Source organism: Mandrillus leucophaeus, unplaced genomic scaffold, assembly GCF_000951045.1.
Source record: "Mandrillus leucophaeus isolate KB7577 unplaced genomic scaffold, Mleu.le_1.0 Scaffold412, whole genome shotgun sequence".
Classification (NCBI taxonomy): domain Eukaryota; kingdom Metazoa; phylum Chordata; class Mammalia; order Primates; family Cercopithecidae; genus Mandrillus; species Mandrillus leucophaeus.
In genome coordinates this window covers 485451-502345 of record NW_012104388.1, presented here as the reverse complement: position 1 = coordinate 502345, position 16895 = coordinate 485451, and the positions used below count along the sequence as shown (strand labels likewise).

Sequence of the window (16895 nt, the reverse complement as noted above, 5' to 3'; positions counted from 1 at the left end):
AGAGGAAAAGAGTTGCTTGGTTTCTGCATGGTCTTTCCAACAAGTTTATCACTCATTATTTACTCTGTACCTGCCAGGAGCCAGCCCCCATACAGGGGAACAGGGAGATAAGGACAAGGTTCCTATCCTCAAGGAGCTGGTCCTCTTTTGTAAGGTAAGACAGAAAGATGATAAATGATCATAGTTCAATGTGTGCACAGACAGGTAAGCTCCTGGCTTGGGAAAGCTTCCTTAATAGGGGTGAGTTGGAAGACCACTCTTGGGAGAGAACACAGCATATAGAGAAACCTGAAGGGAAAATACAAGTGGTTAAGTGGTGACAACATGGAGAAAGAGACAGGGCATGGTTCTTGAGTCAGCTAGATCTGGATTCAGATCCTAGCAGTGGTACCTCTTAGTTTCTCCTCATGGATAAAAAGAATGAGGATGCTTATAGGATTAGAGAAAATGTATGTAGAGCACTCAAGTGGTGGATTTTCAATAGACAGGGGCCATCATCAATATTATGCTGTTTCCTTTCACATTAGCAAGGAGCAACACTGGGAGGCTGGGGTGTAGGGCATGAGTACTGGGGACTAGCAGCAGATTGGTCTGGAGAAGTGAGCAAAGGCCAGTGATGCCATATTAAGGATTTTGGACTTTTTGTAGATACCACCACCGAGACAAGAAATAGAGAATGAAGTTGGTTTTGGGCATGAGTTTGAGCAGCTTGTAGAAGGTAGCTAAAGAAATCAAACAGGCAGCTAGAACAAAGCCTTGGAGCCTAAGAAATTATTTTCTGCTCCTTCGTTAGGACACGGTGAATGAAACCAAACTTTAGAAAATGTTTTGGTAAGGGGGAGGTGCAGCACTTTGTTCACCTCTCTTCCCTTTCTAATTGTAGCTGCAGGAGAAGCTACGGACCTGGTGTGAACAAAGAAGTCTCTTGCTGTAAAAGGGGCCCCAAGGCCAGCTTTGAACTTGAAAGGCCCAGGAAAAACGGCCTGAAGTTCACACAAGCATAGCTGTGCTACAGAATGGGGGGATGCTTAAGACGAGAGTACATTTCTCAGGAATTCCATTTCCATATCCAGGCCAGTGCATTGGACACCTGAGTCTTTTGCACAGCAGCACCTTCTACTTCAGCAGCAACTGGAGCCAGGCTTAACTCTCCTATTTCCTGATCCATGAGCTCAAAATGCTCTCCTCATTTGGCATTTGCACAGCTTATAGCACAGAGAAGGCAACTATTGCTTGGAGCTGGGTTTCATTTATCATTTCTCCTCACCTTCCTCCAGGCTCCCAAAAGGTACCTTTAGCCATCACCTGAACCCTGCTGAGAGAATGATTAAGGCTGCAGTTGTGGTTTCATTGTCATGTTTGGACTAATTCAAAAGCCATGATACAACTGAGAAGGCAGACTTTCATTAAGAAATTCTAATTCTGGCTGGGCGCAGCAGCTCAGGCCTGTAATCTCAGCACTTTGGGAGGTCGAGGTGGGAGGATCACTTGAGCTCAGGAATTTGAGACCAGCCTGGGCAACACAGTGGGACCTTGTCGCTACAAAAACAAAAAACAAAAACCAAAAAACAAAAAATTAGCCGGGCATGGTGGCATGGGCTTGTAGCCTCAGCTACTCCGGAGACTGAGGTGGGAGGACAGCTTGAGCCTAGGACTTCGAGGCTGCAGTGAGCCATGATTGCCCTCCAGTCTGGGTGACAAAGCAAGACTGTCTTCAAAAAAAAAAAAAATTCTTATTTCACATGAACTCCCAGACTGAACATAATATGAAGATCTCTGAGCTCACAGGCTGTTTCCTCTAATCTATTCTGGCCATGACCAGGGGACAGAAATAAGTAGACTTTAGACAAAGAATACAGGCATTGAAAAGTGGGGTCCCTAGTCCCTGGAAAAGCCAACTTCATGTCCTCTAGGTGATACTTCTCTGCTCATCTGCCATATGGTTCGGAGGAAAGTCTGCACTAAGGACCTATAGCTGTTCCCTGCCCTGCTCTGGAGATAGCTTTACTCTTCCCTCTTGCTGTGCCCACTCCTCTGAGCCTTAACCCTTCTGGATGGAAGGCCAGATGACTACATATCCCCAAGATCCCTCCTGGGTACATGTGCCCACATTTTAGCGGGGAATCCCAGGAGGCCCTAGCCTACCCCTGGGAAAAGTCTCTGTCTCTGTCTCTTCTTGGTCATCAGCAGATTCCTACTGACTGGTGATGGCACCCAATATCACAACAGTGCTCCCCATGAAGGGCACATGGTCTCAGTTTTCAGGTCAGGGGGATTCCCTTGCTAGAGAGAGTATCCTGACAAAAGAAGAGGTGAGCGGGCGGCTGAGAAGATACCTGTAGTCAAGAAGACGTTCCATGAGGCGGGTGACTGAGGTCACAAAGGAAATGCCGGTCTCACGCCATGTTTCTTGTTCAACCTTCTCCAACAGGCTATTGGTGGAGGGGTGGAGAAAGCAAACACAATTCATGAGCCTTCCCCTGGGCACAAGAGTGAAGTCCAAGAGCCCATGGAGGCTGTGATGGATCTGGAGACAGCAGACTTACCACACTGCAGTCTTACCTGGGGTAGGGCCCAAACAGCTGGGTTCTACTCCATGCAGCAGAAAGCAAAGACAAGGAGGTTACTGAACTGGCAGCAACAAATGAAAACACGTCTTCTATTTCCATGTACAAGTTCCTAAGGATGCCACTGAGGAGGAGGGGAGGGAGGGGCTCGGCTCCAGCCACCTTAGGCATACACTGTAACTACCTTCTGTTCTGAAGGAGTAGTTGAACAAGAGCCCACTGAGGGATAAGCCTGGCTTTGCCAATGGCTGACTGTCTTTATCACTGCCCAGAGTCATCCTCAGCAAACATACAAACCAAGCTCCGTTTTTCAAAATTTTAATTTTTCTTTTTTAAGATGGGGTCTTGCTATGTTGCCCAGTCTGGTCTTGAACTCCTAGCCTCAAGTGATTCTCCTGCCTTGGCCTCCCAAAGTGTTTGGATTATGGGCATGAGCCACCGTACCCAGCCTAAACCCATCATCTTCATGGAAACTAAGGGAAAGATTCTCATTAGTCTTGGGGCCCCAAAATAAGGGAAAGTGAGCAAGTCCAGGAGCTATACTTGGCCATCCTACTGTTGCAGGGAATGCTCCCAAGCAAAATGTGCCAGAGCCAGGAGCTAAATGCCCAGGTTCTTTTCTTACTTGACAACCTCATGCTCCTGGTACCTCAGGGCAGCCCCTGGCTTCTCCAAAAGCCTGGCTTCTGAGATCCTCTGCCATCCCACAGGTCTTTCCTAAGGGACAATGACTTGAACTCTTTCGGCTCGCTCCAGTGATGAGCCATCCTTCACTCCATACAATTTTATTCCTGATTCCTTTCCACACTGTCCCTTGCTCTCTAAGGTCATGAGAGTCACCTGGGGTGGCACACCCAGCTAGGGGTCTAGCACTGGGTACTCAAACCCACAGCCTGACTGCTGTTAATGCTGCTGCTACAGTGATGACTGTCTCCTTGCACAGAGCATACTGCCTAGGCCAGGCTTCTGGGAAAGTGAGGGTTCTCCAGGTAACTCCTGTTGTTAGAGAAGGTTAAGAACACTGAATCTGACTTCTGCGGCTTTATCCATTGAGAAATGTACCAGCATTTTTCAACTGTGTTCTGCAGAGGTCTCTGTCCTAGAGGACAGGTGGAAATGTTCTGTGAGCACACAAGCATGGGAAATTGGGAAATGCTGATCGCTATACCCTCCTGTTGGAGATTTTTCATATCCTTTTTTTTTTTTTTTGAGATGGGGTCTTGCTGTGTTGCTCAGGATAATCTCGAACTCCCAGGCTCAAGCAATCCTGCCACCTTAGCCTCCCAAGTAGCTGGGATTACAGGTAAGTACCACTGCACCCAGCTCATATCCTTTTGCACAACAAAGTCTTTGAGAAGTCCTAATAAAGAGGCTTGTTCAATTTTGCTTAGTTGAATCTTTTCTAAACTAATTCACCCATGATTTACATTTTTTTTTTAGCTTCCAAAAACACAAATTTGAAAATGCTGCTCCATGTTATGAGTGGTTCTCAGTTCTTAGACTGTTTTAGAAGAGCTTATAAACATGATTTGGTCAGGTAACTAGTAATTGCAGATTATTTTTGTACTTTTTCCTTTGTAGCAGTCATTTGTTAGCGGCCAAGGAACACTGCCTTGTTTCCACAATTAGACAAATCTTCGGCTAAAAAAGAAATACTAAAGGATGGATTCATTTTCACAAATTATAATTATTTAAATTTAAAATAAATTTACATTTTACCTCATGACTCCTCAAGAAACAAAGTGGGCATGGTATAGCGGAAAGACTCCCCCATCTGGAAATTAGAAGATCTGGGCCCTCCTTCCAGAGCTGTCTGTTACTGATGACACAACTGAGGGCATGCTGGCACTTCCCTGAGCCCAGTTCTTTATTTCTCAAGTGGGAGGGAAGATAATTTCTACTCTGCACACCTTGCAGGTATGTTGTGAGGATCAAATAAGGTAAGAAATGCCAACACATTTTGCACACTGGAAAGTTCTAAGCAAATGGATAGTATTATTCCTGAAAAAATACGCTAGAGGTTTGTTTTCAAAATGGAACTAAAACAATGAACATCTCAAAGTTGGACATAAGTACAACAGGGAGGGTATTCTAGAGCTGTAAATATCTTAAGATTTCATTTTTTAGGAAGATAAAATAGCAACATCACTATCTACTTGGGAGGCTCATAGTTCCCCTGGGTCTCTCTTCAGGTCTCTTTGCCTCCATCAACTTAAGCCAGAAACCATGGAATGGAGGACCCAGAACCCTGACATCATTCAGTACAACCATCTCATTCCACAAACATGAAAACTGGCCTGGAAAGAGTGTTGCAGCTTGTTCAAGAGCTCACTGCAATGTTTTTCAACCTGACTGTACTAACTTACCAAGCAGGGCAATCAGGAACCTGTCTCTCAAAGGAGGATTTATCCCCCACCTTGAAATGCCAGCATTGAGCCCAGAACTGAGTCTCCATGAACTGTCTGCCCCCCATCCAGATGCAGTGCATGTTATGAAGACAAACAATGATCCTTTTCCTTTCAGCAAATCTAGGAGCTCAGAGGTTACCTGTTTTCTATCTTTTCAGTCAACTATGGGAATCCCTGAAAGAGCTTGGTTTCTTGGTGACAGAAGTTGAGCATTGCTACCATCAGGAACAACCCAGGTCTCTCTTGATAACTAAACTCTAAAGCCTGCCAGTGCAGTTGCAAACTCTACTTTTCATTGGCCCACTTCATCCCATCCCCCATTGTGATGTGCCTGGGGCTGGAGCAGCTTACAGTAGGCTGAAGAGCTCCCTGTAGCTCTCGTCACCTTTCCCTTCTGATACCATGCTGTCCAGCTTGTCAATCAACTCGGCCTCCACCTAGAAGGAAGCAGAAACTTCATAAACCTGAGATGACCTCAGAAGAAGAATGGGAAATCCAGTTCCTGTGGTGGGTGAGGATGGCGGTAAACTACTTCCTGATTCTGTCCTTGTTCCAAAGAAATCCCAGGGAAGATAGTATCTTACCTATAGCACCAAGAAATCACTCTGCCTCCCCAAATCAAGAAGGTCTCCCACCCTAGTGGTCTGAAAAAGAGGTAGGACTTAAAAGTCTCAGGTACTCTTTCCCATCTAAGGGCAAAAGGCAAGGATTCCCTACCGAGAAAAGTATTTTGGATTCAAAAGAGGGCTTTTTCAGATTTTTCCCCCCTTTAAAAACATTAATTCAAAATAATTTGTAGGCATAAAATACATTTGGTTAGAACTTTACCCTCTAGTCAGCCAGTCAAAAAAGATGCTTTCTGGGGAGCTTGTCCTCACTCTAATGGCTGGCATTAAATGGAGCTGAATGAGATTTGAGTGTTTCCTCCTGAGATTTTCCTTCAGGATAACAGGCTCCACTGTTTGTACCCACAGAACCTAGAGCCCTTGAGGCTGCTGTTCCTATCACTGGACCATCACTGGGCCCCTGCATTTGTTATTGGATACCTAAATCATAAGAAGCAAGACTATATTTGTTCCTACCCTGTGGATTTGCAAGGGCATTCAGCAGTACTCACTTTTCTTTTTTTAATTTAATTTAAAGTTCAGGGGATACCTGTGCTTGACTGTTTGATTGTTGACTGATTGATACCTGTGCCAGGTTTGTTATGTGGGTAAACATGTGCCACAGTGGTTTGCTGCACCTATCAACCCATCACCTAGGTATTAAGCCTCAGATGCACTGGCTATTTATCCTAATCTCAGCCATTTTTCTAATAGGTCTCACTGGATTTACTCTGAGGTGAGAAACTGGTTGTAAGTGATATGATATAAAATTGTTTTAACCTTTTATTAACCTTTATTTATTTATTTTGAGATGGAGTCTCACTATGTCACCCAGGCTAGGTGTGATCTCAGCTCACTGCAACCTCCACCTCCCAGGTTCAAGCGATTCTCCTGCCTCAGCCTCCTGAGTAGCTGGAATTACAAGCATGCATCACCATGCCGGCTAATTTTTGTGTTTTTAGTCGAGATGGGGTTTCACCATGTTGCCCAGGCTGGTATTGAATTCCTGACCTCAGATGATCCACCTGCCTCAGGCTCCCAAACTGCGGTCAAGCCACCGCACTTGACCCCTTTATTAACCTTTAAACTATAGTACTGTGACATTATTTATTTAGTATTTAATATAAACAAAAAAGTCACAGCATGGCTGCATGAAATAATGTGCTATAAACAGAAGCCTTTCTCACTCTACAGAGAACAAAGAATCCTGAGGCTAAGAAATAATAAAAGAGTAACTGAATTAGTAAATTCAATGAAGGCAATTAGGGCCTCTGAAGTCCGATGACCGGAAAATGAGGCCTTTTTTTTAAATAGTGGTCTGCTACATGGCCAGGGCAGGGATGAGTGAGTTGCTTGAATACACATTTGAGAAGAAGCAGAGACCCGGAGTCCTTAGAGATTGAAGCCCTCTCACTCTCTCTGTGTGGAGAAAAGACATAAGCAGGGACTTGCCTGGGGTTATGTTACGTCAGGTAGAGCTGCATCTAGAAGCCAAAGTGGATTAGTCCCAGTTCAGAGCTTTTCTTGCTCACTGGGTCAACCTGCTGGCTAAAAGGCCCCCAAGAGAAGGGCCTGATTATAACAAGGGATCTCTCTTCACACATGGTGGTATAGGTAGATTGTGCCTTCAGAACACAGCAAAAAGGTGGGGAGGGGACCTGGAGCAGCAGAGCGTACAACAGTGTAAACAGGGTACAACAGTCCACTGGAATCTAAATGGTTCTCAAAATGGGTCTCTGGGCCAGCAGCAGCAGTTTCACCTGAGATCTTGTTAGAAATTAAAATTCTCAGGCCTCATCTAGTTTGTCGGATCAGAAACTCAGGGTGGGAGTGCACAAGCTGTGCTTTAATGAGTCTTCCACGTGCTTCTGAAACCTATTCAAGTGTTTTGAACTTTGTATTAGGCAAAGAAGCTGGTGATGGGGCTGGGCGTGGTGGCTCAGGCCTATAACCCAGCACTTTGGAAGGCTGAGGTGGGCAGATCAACTGAGGTCAGGAGTTTGAGACCAGCCTTACCAGCATGGTGAAACTCCATCTCTAATAAAAATATAAAAAAATTAGCCAGGTGTGGTGGCACCTTGCCTTAGTCCCAGCTACTCGGGAGGCTGAGGCAGGAGAATCACTTGAACCCAGGAGGTGGAGGTTGCAGTAAGCCAATATCATGCCACTGTATTCCAGTCTGGGCAACAGAGTGAGATTCCATCTCAAAAAAAAAAAAAAAAAAAAAAGCTGGTGATGGAAGGATATGGGAGACATGACTTAATCACCCCTACAGAGCTCATAAAGGAACAAGTTATTAGGAGAAATCTTGAAATCTAAAACATGGGACACTGAATATCAACACATGCAAAATCAACATCTCTAAGTCAAACAATAAGTTCTTCAAACATACTGGGTCATAATTAGTGAGACTGATCATCAAGTTTGCAGTTACTTTTATTCCATAGAAACAATATTCCTGAAGTGACATCTTCATTCAACAAATATTTGTCCTGTGACATAATGATATACACAGTTCTAACATTTACCTCTCTAAGCCCAATTTTCTACGTTTGTGAAATAGAATGGTGGTAACATTCCTCTTTGGTGTCACTGTGCCCTGGATCTTGGGAAGTACTTAATAAATGCTAGTTTTGATTTTCATCTCTATGAGCCTACCATGTCCCAGGCACCATGGTGGGTTCTGAGATATAAAAATGCACAAGAAATAATCCTGGTCCCTAAAAGCCCATCATCTGGCAGAGGCGGCAGGTAGGACAGCTGACACAGCTCAGCATGGTAATTGCTTAGATGGAACATACACAGAAAAGGTAGTCTGGATTTCAAAGAATTGTGCTATAAAAACTTAAGAAAGGTTTTTGAATCTTTGATCTAGTGATTACAGGTTGAGAAATTTACCTAAGAAAATAAGAATAAATGTTTTTGGCAATATTAACAACAAAAATTTGGAATGAACCTAAATTGCTAAAATTAGGGGCTGAGAGAGGTGGGTCATGACTGTAATCCCAGCGCTCTGGGAGACGGAGGTGGGTGGATCACATGAGGTCAGGAGTTTGAGACCAGCCTGACCAACACGGTGAAACCCCATCTCTGCTAAAAATACAAAAAAAATTAGCTGGGCATAATGGCGCACACCTGTAATCCCAGCTACTTGGGAGGCTGAGGCAAGAGAATCGCTTGAACCTGGGAGGAGGAGGTTGCAGTGAGCCAAGATCATGCCATTGCACTCCAGCCTGTACAATAAGAGGGAAACTCCATCTCAAAAAACAAAACAAAACAAAAAAAAGTCTGCAATCCCAGCACTTTGGGAGGCCCAGGTGGGCAGATCATGAGGTCAGGAGCTTGAGACCAGCCTGGTCAACATGGTGAAACCCAGTTTCTACTAAAACTATAAAAATTAGCCGGGCGTGGTGGCATGCACCTATAATCCCAGCTACTCAGGAGGCTGAGGCAGGAGAATCACGTGAACCCGGGAGGCAGAGGTTGCAGTGAGCTGAGATCATGCCGCTGCACTCCAGCCTGAGCAACAGAGAAAGACTCAGTCTCAAAATAAATAAATAAATTAATTAAAAAAATTAAATTAGGAGCTTAACAAAATACGTTATGATCCAGCCATACAATGGAATATCATATAGCCTCTAAACTGATGGGGTAGTATAGGGGAGCATTAATTCACATGAAGAGGTAGTCATGACAAGTTGCTACCAAAAAAGGGAGATTACAAACCAATATATACAACACTTTCATTTTTTGGGCCATTTTTTTTTAATACTTGAGGTTCTGGGGTACATGGGCAGAACGGGCAGTTTTGTTACATAGGTATACACATGCCACGGTGGTTTGCTGCACCCATCAACCTGTCATCTACATTAGGTATTTCTTCTAATGCTATCCCTCCCCCAGCCCCCCATCCCCTGACAGGCCCTGGTATGCGATGTTCCCCTCCCTGTGTCCATGTATTCTCATTGTTCAGCTCCCACTTATGAGTGAGAACATGCGGTGTTTGGTTTTCCGTTCTTTTATTAGTTTGCTGAGAATGATGGTTTCTGGCTTCATACATCTCCCTGCAAAGGACATGAACTCATCCTTTTTTATGGCTGCATAGTATTCCATGGTGTATATGTGCCAGATTTTCTTTATCCAGCCTATCATTGATGGGCATTTGGGTTGGTTCCAAGTCTTTGCTATTGTGAATAGTGCCACAATAAACATATGTGTGCATGTGTACAGTAGAATGATTTAGAATCCTTTGGGTATATAGCCAGTAATGTGATTACTGGGTCAAATGGTATTTCTGGTTCTAGATCCTTGAGGAATTGCCATACTATCTTCCACAATGGTTGAACTAATTTACACTCCCACCAACAGAGTAAAAGCGTTCCTATTTCTCCACATCCTCTCTTAGCACCTGTTGTTTCCTGACTTTTTAATGATTGCCATTCTAACTGGTGTGAGATGGTATCTCATTGTGGTTTTGATTTGCATTTCTCTAATGACCAGTGATGATGAGCTTTTTTACATATGTTTGTTGGTCGCATAAATATCTTTTTGAGAAGTGTCTGTTCATCTTCTTCACCCACTTTTTAATGGGGTTTTTTTTTTCTTGTAAACCTGTTTAAGTTCTTTGTAGATTTTGGATGTTAGCCCTTGTCAGATGGATAGATTGCAAAAATTTTCTCCCTTTCTGTAGGTTGGCTGTTCACTCTGATGATACTGTCTTTTGCTGTGCAGAAGCTCTTTAGTTTAATTAGATCCCATTTGTCAATTCTGGCTTTTGTTGCCATTTCTTTTGGTGTTTTAGTCATGAAGTCTTTGCCCATGCCTATGTCCTGAATGGTACTGCCTAGGTTTTCTTCTAGGGTTTTTAAGGTTTTAGGTCTTACATTTAAAGTCTTTAATTCATCTTGAGTTAATATTTGTATAAGGTGTAAGGAAAGGGTCCAGTTTCAGCTTTCTGCATATGGCTAGCCAGTTTTCCCAGCACCATTTATTAAATAGGGAATCCTTTCCCCATTGCTTCTTTTTGTCAGGTTTGTCAAAGATCAGATGGTTGTAGATGCATGTTGCTATTTCTGAGGCCTCTGTTCTGTTCCATTGGTCTGTATATCTGTTTTGGTACCAGTACCATGCTGTTTTGGTTGCTGTAGCATTGTAGTATAGTTTGAAGTCAGGTAGCATGATGCCTCCAGTTTTTCTTTTTGCCTAAGATTATCTTGGCTATGCAGACTCTTTTGGTTCCACATGAAATTTAAAGTAGTTTTTTCTAATTCTGTGAAGAAAGTCAATGGTAGCTTGATGGGGATAGCATAGAATCTATAAATTAGTTTGGGCAGTATGGCCACTTCATGATATTGACTCTTCCTATCCATGAGCATGGAATGTTTTTCCATTTGTTTGCATCCTCTCTTATTTCCTTGAGCAGTGGTTTGTAGTTCTCCTTGAAGGGGTCCTTTGCATCCCTTGTAATTTGTATTCCTAGGTATTTTATTCTCTTTGTAGCAATTGTGAATGGGAGTTCACTCACGTTTTGGCTGTTTGTCTCTTATTGGTGTATAGGAATGCTTGTGAATTTTGCACATTGATTTTGTATTTTGGGACTCTGCTGAAGTTGCTTATCAGCTTAAGGAGATTTTGGGCTGAGACTATGGGGTTTTCTAAATATACAATCATGTCATCCACCAACAGAGACAATTTGACTTCCTCTATTCCTATCTGAATACCCTTCATTTCTTTATCTTGCTTGATCACCCTGGCCAGAACTTCCAATACTATACTGAATAGGAGTGGTGAGAGAGGGCATCCTTGTCTTATGCTGGTTTTCAAAGGGAATGCTTCCAGTTTTTGCCCATTCATTTATGATACTGGCTGTGGGTTTGTCATAAATAGCTCTTATTATTCTATTTTGTTGATCTTTTCATAAAACCAGCTCCTGGATTCACTGATTTCTTGAAGAGTTTTTGTGTGTCTCTATCTCCTTCAGTTCTGCTCTGATCTCAGTTAACTATTTCTTGTCTTCTGTTAGATTTTGAATTTGTTTGCTCTTGCTTCTCTAGTTCTTTTAATTGTGATGTTAGAGTGTCAATTTTAGATCTTTCCTGCTTTATCTTGTGGGCATTTAGTGCTATAAATTTCCCTCTACACACTGCTTTAGCTGTGTCCCAGAGATTCTGGTATGTTGTGTCTTTGTTCTCATTGGTTTCAAAGAACATCTTTATTTCTGCCTTCATTTCGTTATTTACCTAGTAGTCATTCAGGAGCAGGTTGTTCAGTTTCCATGTAGTTGTGCAGTTTTGAGTGAGTTTCTTAATCTGTGGTCTGAGAGAGTGTTATGATTTCCGTTCTCTTGCATTTGCCAAGGCGTGTTTTACTTTCAATTATGTGGTCAATTTTAGAATATGTGCAATGTGGTGTTGAGAAGAATGTATATTCTGTTGATTTGGGGTGGAGAGTTCTGTAGATGTCTATTAGGTCCACTTGGTCCTGAGCTGAGTTCAAGTCCTGAATATCCTTGTTAATTTTCTGTCTCATTGATCTGTCTAATATAGACAGTGGGGTGTTAAAGACTCCCACTATTATTGTGTGGGAGTCTAAGTTTCTTTGTAGTTTTCTAAGAACTTGCTTTATGAATCTGGGTGCTCCTGTATTGGGTGCATATATATTTAAGATAGTGCTTCTTATTGCATTGATCGCTTTACCATTATGTAATGCTGTTCTTTGTCTCTTTTGATCTCTGTTGGTTTAAAGTCTGTTTTATCAGAGATTAGGACTGCAACCCCTGCTTTTTTTTTTTTTTGCTTTCCATTTGCTTGGTAAATATTCCTCCATGCCTTTATTTTGAGCCCATGTGTGTCTTTGCATGGGAGATGGGTCTCCTGAACACAGCACACTGATGGGTCTTGACTCTTTATCCAATTTGCCAGTCTGTTGTCTTTTAATTGGGGCATTTAGCCTATTTACATTTAGGGTTAATATTGTCATGTGTGAATTTGATCCTGTTATTATGATGCTAGCTAGGTATTAGCTAGAAACTAGCTAGCTAGTTTCTTCATAGTGTTGACGGTCTTTACAATTTGGTATGTTTTTGCAGTGGCTGGTACTGGGTTATTCCTTTCCATGTTTAGTACTTCCTTCAGGAACTCTTGTAAGGCAGGCCTGGTGGTGACAAAATCTCTCCACATGTGCTTGTCTGTAAAGGATTTTATTTCTCCTTTGCTTATGAAGCTTAGTTTGACTGGATATGAAATTCTTGAAAATTCTTTTCTTTAAGAATGTTGGCTGGGTGTGGTGGCTCACGCCTGTAATCCCAGCACTTTGGGTGGCTGAGGTGGGCAGATCATGAGGTCAGGAGATTGAGACCATCCTGGCTAACACGGTGAAACACCGTCTCTACTAAAAATACAAAAAAATTAGCTGGGTGTAGTGGTGGGCACTTGTAGTCCCAGCTACTCGGGAGGCAGAGGCAGGAGAATGGCATGAACCCAGGAGGCGGAATTTGTAGTGAGCCGAGATCGCACCACTGTACTCTAGCCTGGGCGACCAAGTGAGACTCAGTCTCAAAAAAAAAAAAAGTTGAATATTGGCCCCCACTCTCTTCTGGCTTGTAGGGTTTCTGCAGATAGATCAGCTGTTGGTCTGATGGGCTTTCCTTTGTGGGTAACCTGACCTTTCTCTCTGGCTGTCCTTAACATTTTCCCCTTCATTTCAACCTTGATGAATCTGATGATTATGTGTTTTGGGGTTGCTCTTCTCAAGGAGTATATTTGTGGCATTCTCTGGATTTCCTGAATTTGAATGTTGGCCTGTCTTGCTAGGTTGGCGAAGTTCTGCTGGATAATATCCTGAAGAGTGTTTTCCAACTTGGTTCCATTCTCCTCATCACTTTCAGGTACACCAATCAAACATAGATTTGGTCTTTTCACAAAGTCCTATATTTCTTGGAGGCTTTGTTCATTCCTTTTCATTTATTTTTCTCTAATCTTGTCTTCTTGCTTTATTTTATTAAGTTGATCTTCAATCTCTGATATCCTTTCTTCTGCTTGATCAATTTGGCTATTGATACTTGTGCATGCTTCATAAAGTTCTTGTGCTGTGTTTTTCAGCTCCATCAGGTCATTTATGTTCTTCTCTAAACTGGTTATTCCAGTTAGCAATTCGTCTAACCTTTATTCAAGGCTCTTAGCTTCCTTGCATTGGGTTAGAACATGCTCCTTTAGCTTGGAGGAGTTTGTTATTACCCACCTTCTGAAGCCTACCTCTGTCTATTCATCAAATTCATTCTCCATCCAGGTTTGTTCCCCTGCTGGCTAAGAGCTGTGATCCTTTGGAGGAGAAGAGGCGTTCTGGTTTTTGGAATTTTCATTGTCTTTGCAGTATTTTCTCCCCATCTTCATGGATTTATCTACCGTTGGTCTTTGATATTCGTGATCTTCTGATGGGGTCTCTGAATGGACGTCCTTTTTGTTGATGTTGATGCTATTCCTTTCTGTTTGTTAGTTTTTCTTCTGCCAGGCCCCTCTGCTGCAGGTCAGATGGAGTTTGCTGGACGTCCACTCCAGACCCTGTTTGCCTGGGTATCACCAGCAGAGGCTGCAGAACAGCAGATTGCTGCCTGTTCATTCCTCTGGAAGCTTTGTCCCAGAGGGGCACCTGCCAGATGCCAGCCAGAGCTCTCCTGTATGAGGTATCTGTTTGCCCCTAATGGGTGGTGTCTCCCAGTCAGGAGACATGGGGGTCAGGGTCAGGGACCCACTTGAGGAGGCAGTCTGACCCTTAGCAGAGCTCGAACGCTATGCTGGGAGATTTGCTGCTCTCTTCAGAGCCATCAGGCAGAGACGTTTAAGTCTGCTGAAGCTCCGCCCACAGCTGTCCCTTTCCCCAGGTGCTCTGTCCCAGGGAGATGGGGGTTTTATCTATAAGCCCCTGACTGGGGCTGCTGCCTTTTTTTTCAGAGATGCCTTGCCCAGAGAAGAGGCATCTAGAGAGGCGTTCTGGTCGTAGCGGCCTTGCTGAGCTGTGGTGGGCTGCATCCAGTTCAAACTTCCTGGCGGCTTTGTTTCCACTGTGAGGGTAAAACCACCTACTCAAGCCTCAGCAATGGCAGAAGCCCCTCTCCCAACCAAGCTTGAGTGTACCAGGTTGGCCTCAGACTGCTGTGCTGGCAGTGAGAATTTCAAGCCAGTGGATTTTAGCTTGCTGGGCTCCATGGTGATGGGATGCACTGAGGCAGACCCCTTGGCTCCCTGACTTCAGCCCCCTTTCCAGGGGAGTGAAGAGTTCTGTCTCACTGGTGTTCCAGGCACCCCTGGGGTATGAAAAAAAACAAAAACAAAAACAAACTGCAACTAGCTCGGTGTCTGCCCAAAGGGCCGCCCAGTTTTGTGCTTGAAACCCAGGGCCCTGATGGTGTAGGCACTGGAGGGAATCTCCTGGTGTGCGGGTTGCAAAGACCATGGGGAAAGTGCAGTATCTAGGCCGGACTACACCGTTCACAGTCCCTCATGGCTTCCCTTGGCTAGGGAAGGGAATTCCCTGACCCCTTGTGCTTCCCGGGAGAGGTGACACCCCACCCTGCTTTGGCTCACCCTCTGAGGGCTGCATCCACTGTTCAACCAGTCCCAATGAGATGAGCTGGGTACCTCAGCTGGAAATGTAGGAATCACCCGCCTTCTGTGTTGATCTCGTTGGGAGCTGCAGACTGGAGCTGTTCCTATTCGGCCATCTGGCCAGCCCTCTAACAATTTCATTTTTTAAGTTAAAAAAAGCCTACGTATTGAGAAGAAAAAGTCTAAAAATGACATAAACTGCCTCCTCTCCAAGTTCCCAACAATGGTAGGATTGTGTTAAAATTCTGCATTATAGCTATTGCATTTTTTAATTTTTTTGAGATGGCGTCTCGTTCTGTCGCCAGGATGAAGTGCAGTGGTGCAATCTCAGCTCACTGCAATCTTCACCTCCCGGGTTCAGGCGATTATACTGCCTCAGCCTCCTGAGTAGTTGGGACTACAGGCACATGCCACCACGCCCAGCTAATTTTTGTATTTTTAGTAGAGATGGGGTTTCACCATGTTGGCCAGGATGGTCTTGATCTCTTGACTTTGTGATCCACCTGCCTTGTCCTCCCAAAGTGCTGGGATTACAGGTGCAAGCCACCATGCCCAGCCCACTATTGCATTTAAAATTTTTCTACATTAAATAAATATTGTTCTATAATTAGAAAAAGTAGTTTTAGGCTGGTCAGTGTTAGTGATGGTGGAATGCAACCCAGCCCCATTTTCAGCTGACTCAGATGACCCACAGTGCAGCTCTGCAATGTCATCCACTTCTTGGTAAATTTTTTTTTTTTTTTTTTTTTTATAATCAGGTGGTGTGCATTTTGCACATTTAGAAGGCACAAGTTGTGACAATACAGAAAAGTAACAGTTTCTGTTTTGTTTGAAGTTATTATTTCCCAAAGACCTGGAGGCATTAGAGTTACACACTCCCAAACTGATCTAATCTTAAATACTATTTACCCATGATAAAAAGAATCTATAAAAAACTTAGAGCTAGTATCATATTTATTTATTTGTTTAATAGGAGAAGCACATAAGGATAGTATCATATTCACTGGTAAAACACTGGTGAATACTTTCTTCTAAGAACAAAGCAAGTTTCTCATTGCTCTTATTTAACATCATCCTGGAGGTCCTAGCTGATGTGATATGGCAAGAAAAATAAGAGATCTATAGAGTAAAAGGGAAGAAATAAAACTCTCTTTTCTCAGATGACATGATTGTCTAAACAGAAAATCCCAAGGAATCTGCAAAAAAGCTTCCAGAACTAATAAGTAAATTTAGCAAGGGTACAGGATATAATGTCAATATATGAAAATCAATTGAATTTCTATATCCTAGAAACAAAAAACAAAATTTAAAAATTGCAATTATTTATTTATTTATATAAACAAAGTGGAACATTTTAATTGAACTTTCTTAAAACTAATGGATCAAGTAGCAAAGCAGTAAGGCTACAGAAGTTCAAACAATATAATTAAGGAGCTTGAGCTACTAGATAAACATAAATTTTACTCCCTCACCCACAGAATACCCATTGTTTTCAAGTTCATGTAGAACAATTTTTTGAAATGCTGCATACTTGGCAATAAAGGGAGTCTAAAATTTGCTCAAGGAATCAGTATCAATCAGTTGCATGGAATTATTTAGAAGAGCACCAAAAAAACAGGAAATACATAAAAATCTAATAATATATGTGTAAGATCTCTATATAAAACACTGATGAAAGACATAAAAGAACACCTAAATAAATGGAAAGATATA

At 42.9% G+C, this 16895-nt stretch overlaps 1 protein-coding gene across 1 annotated transcript in view; it reads right to left on the bottom strand.

Annotated features, from left to right (window-relative positions):
• Positions 1-16895, bottom strand: part of DOCK3 (dedicator of cytokinesis 3) — a 494638-nt gene that overhangs the window by 50305 nt on the left and 427438 nt on the right. Inside the window, exons 31-33 of the mRNA XM_011992509.1 lie at positions 5327-5412; positions 2563-2589; positions 2337-2432 (exon numbers count right to left, since the gene is read on the bottom strand). Of these exons, the coding sequence (XP_011847899.1) occupies positions 2337-2432; positions 2563-2589; positions 5327-5412 (209 nt within the window). The remainder of the gene's footprint in view (positions 1-2336; positions 2433-2562; positions 2590-5326; positions 5413-16895) is intronic.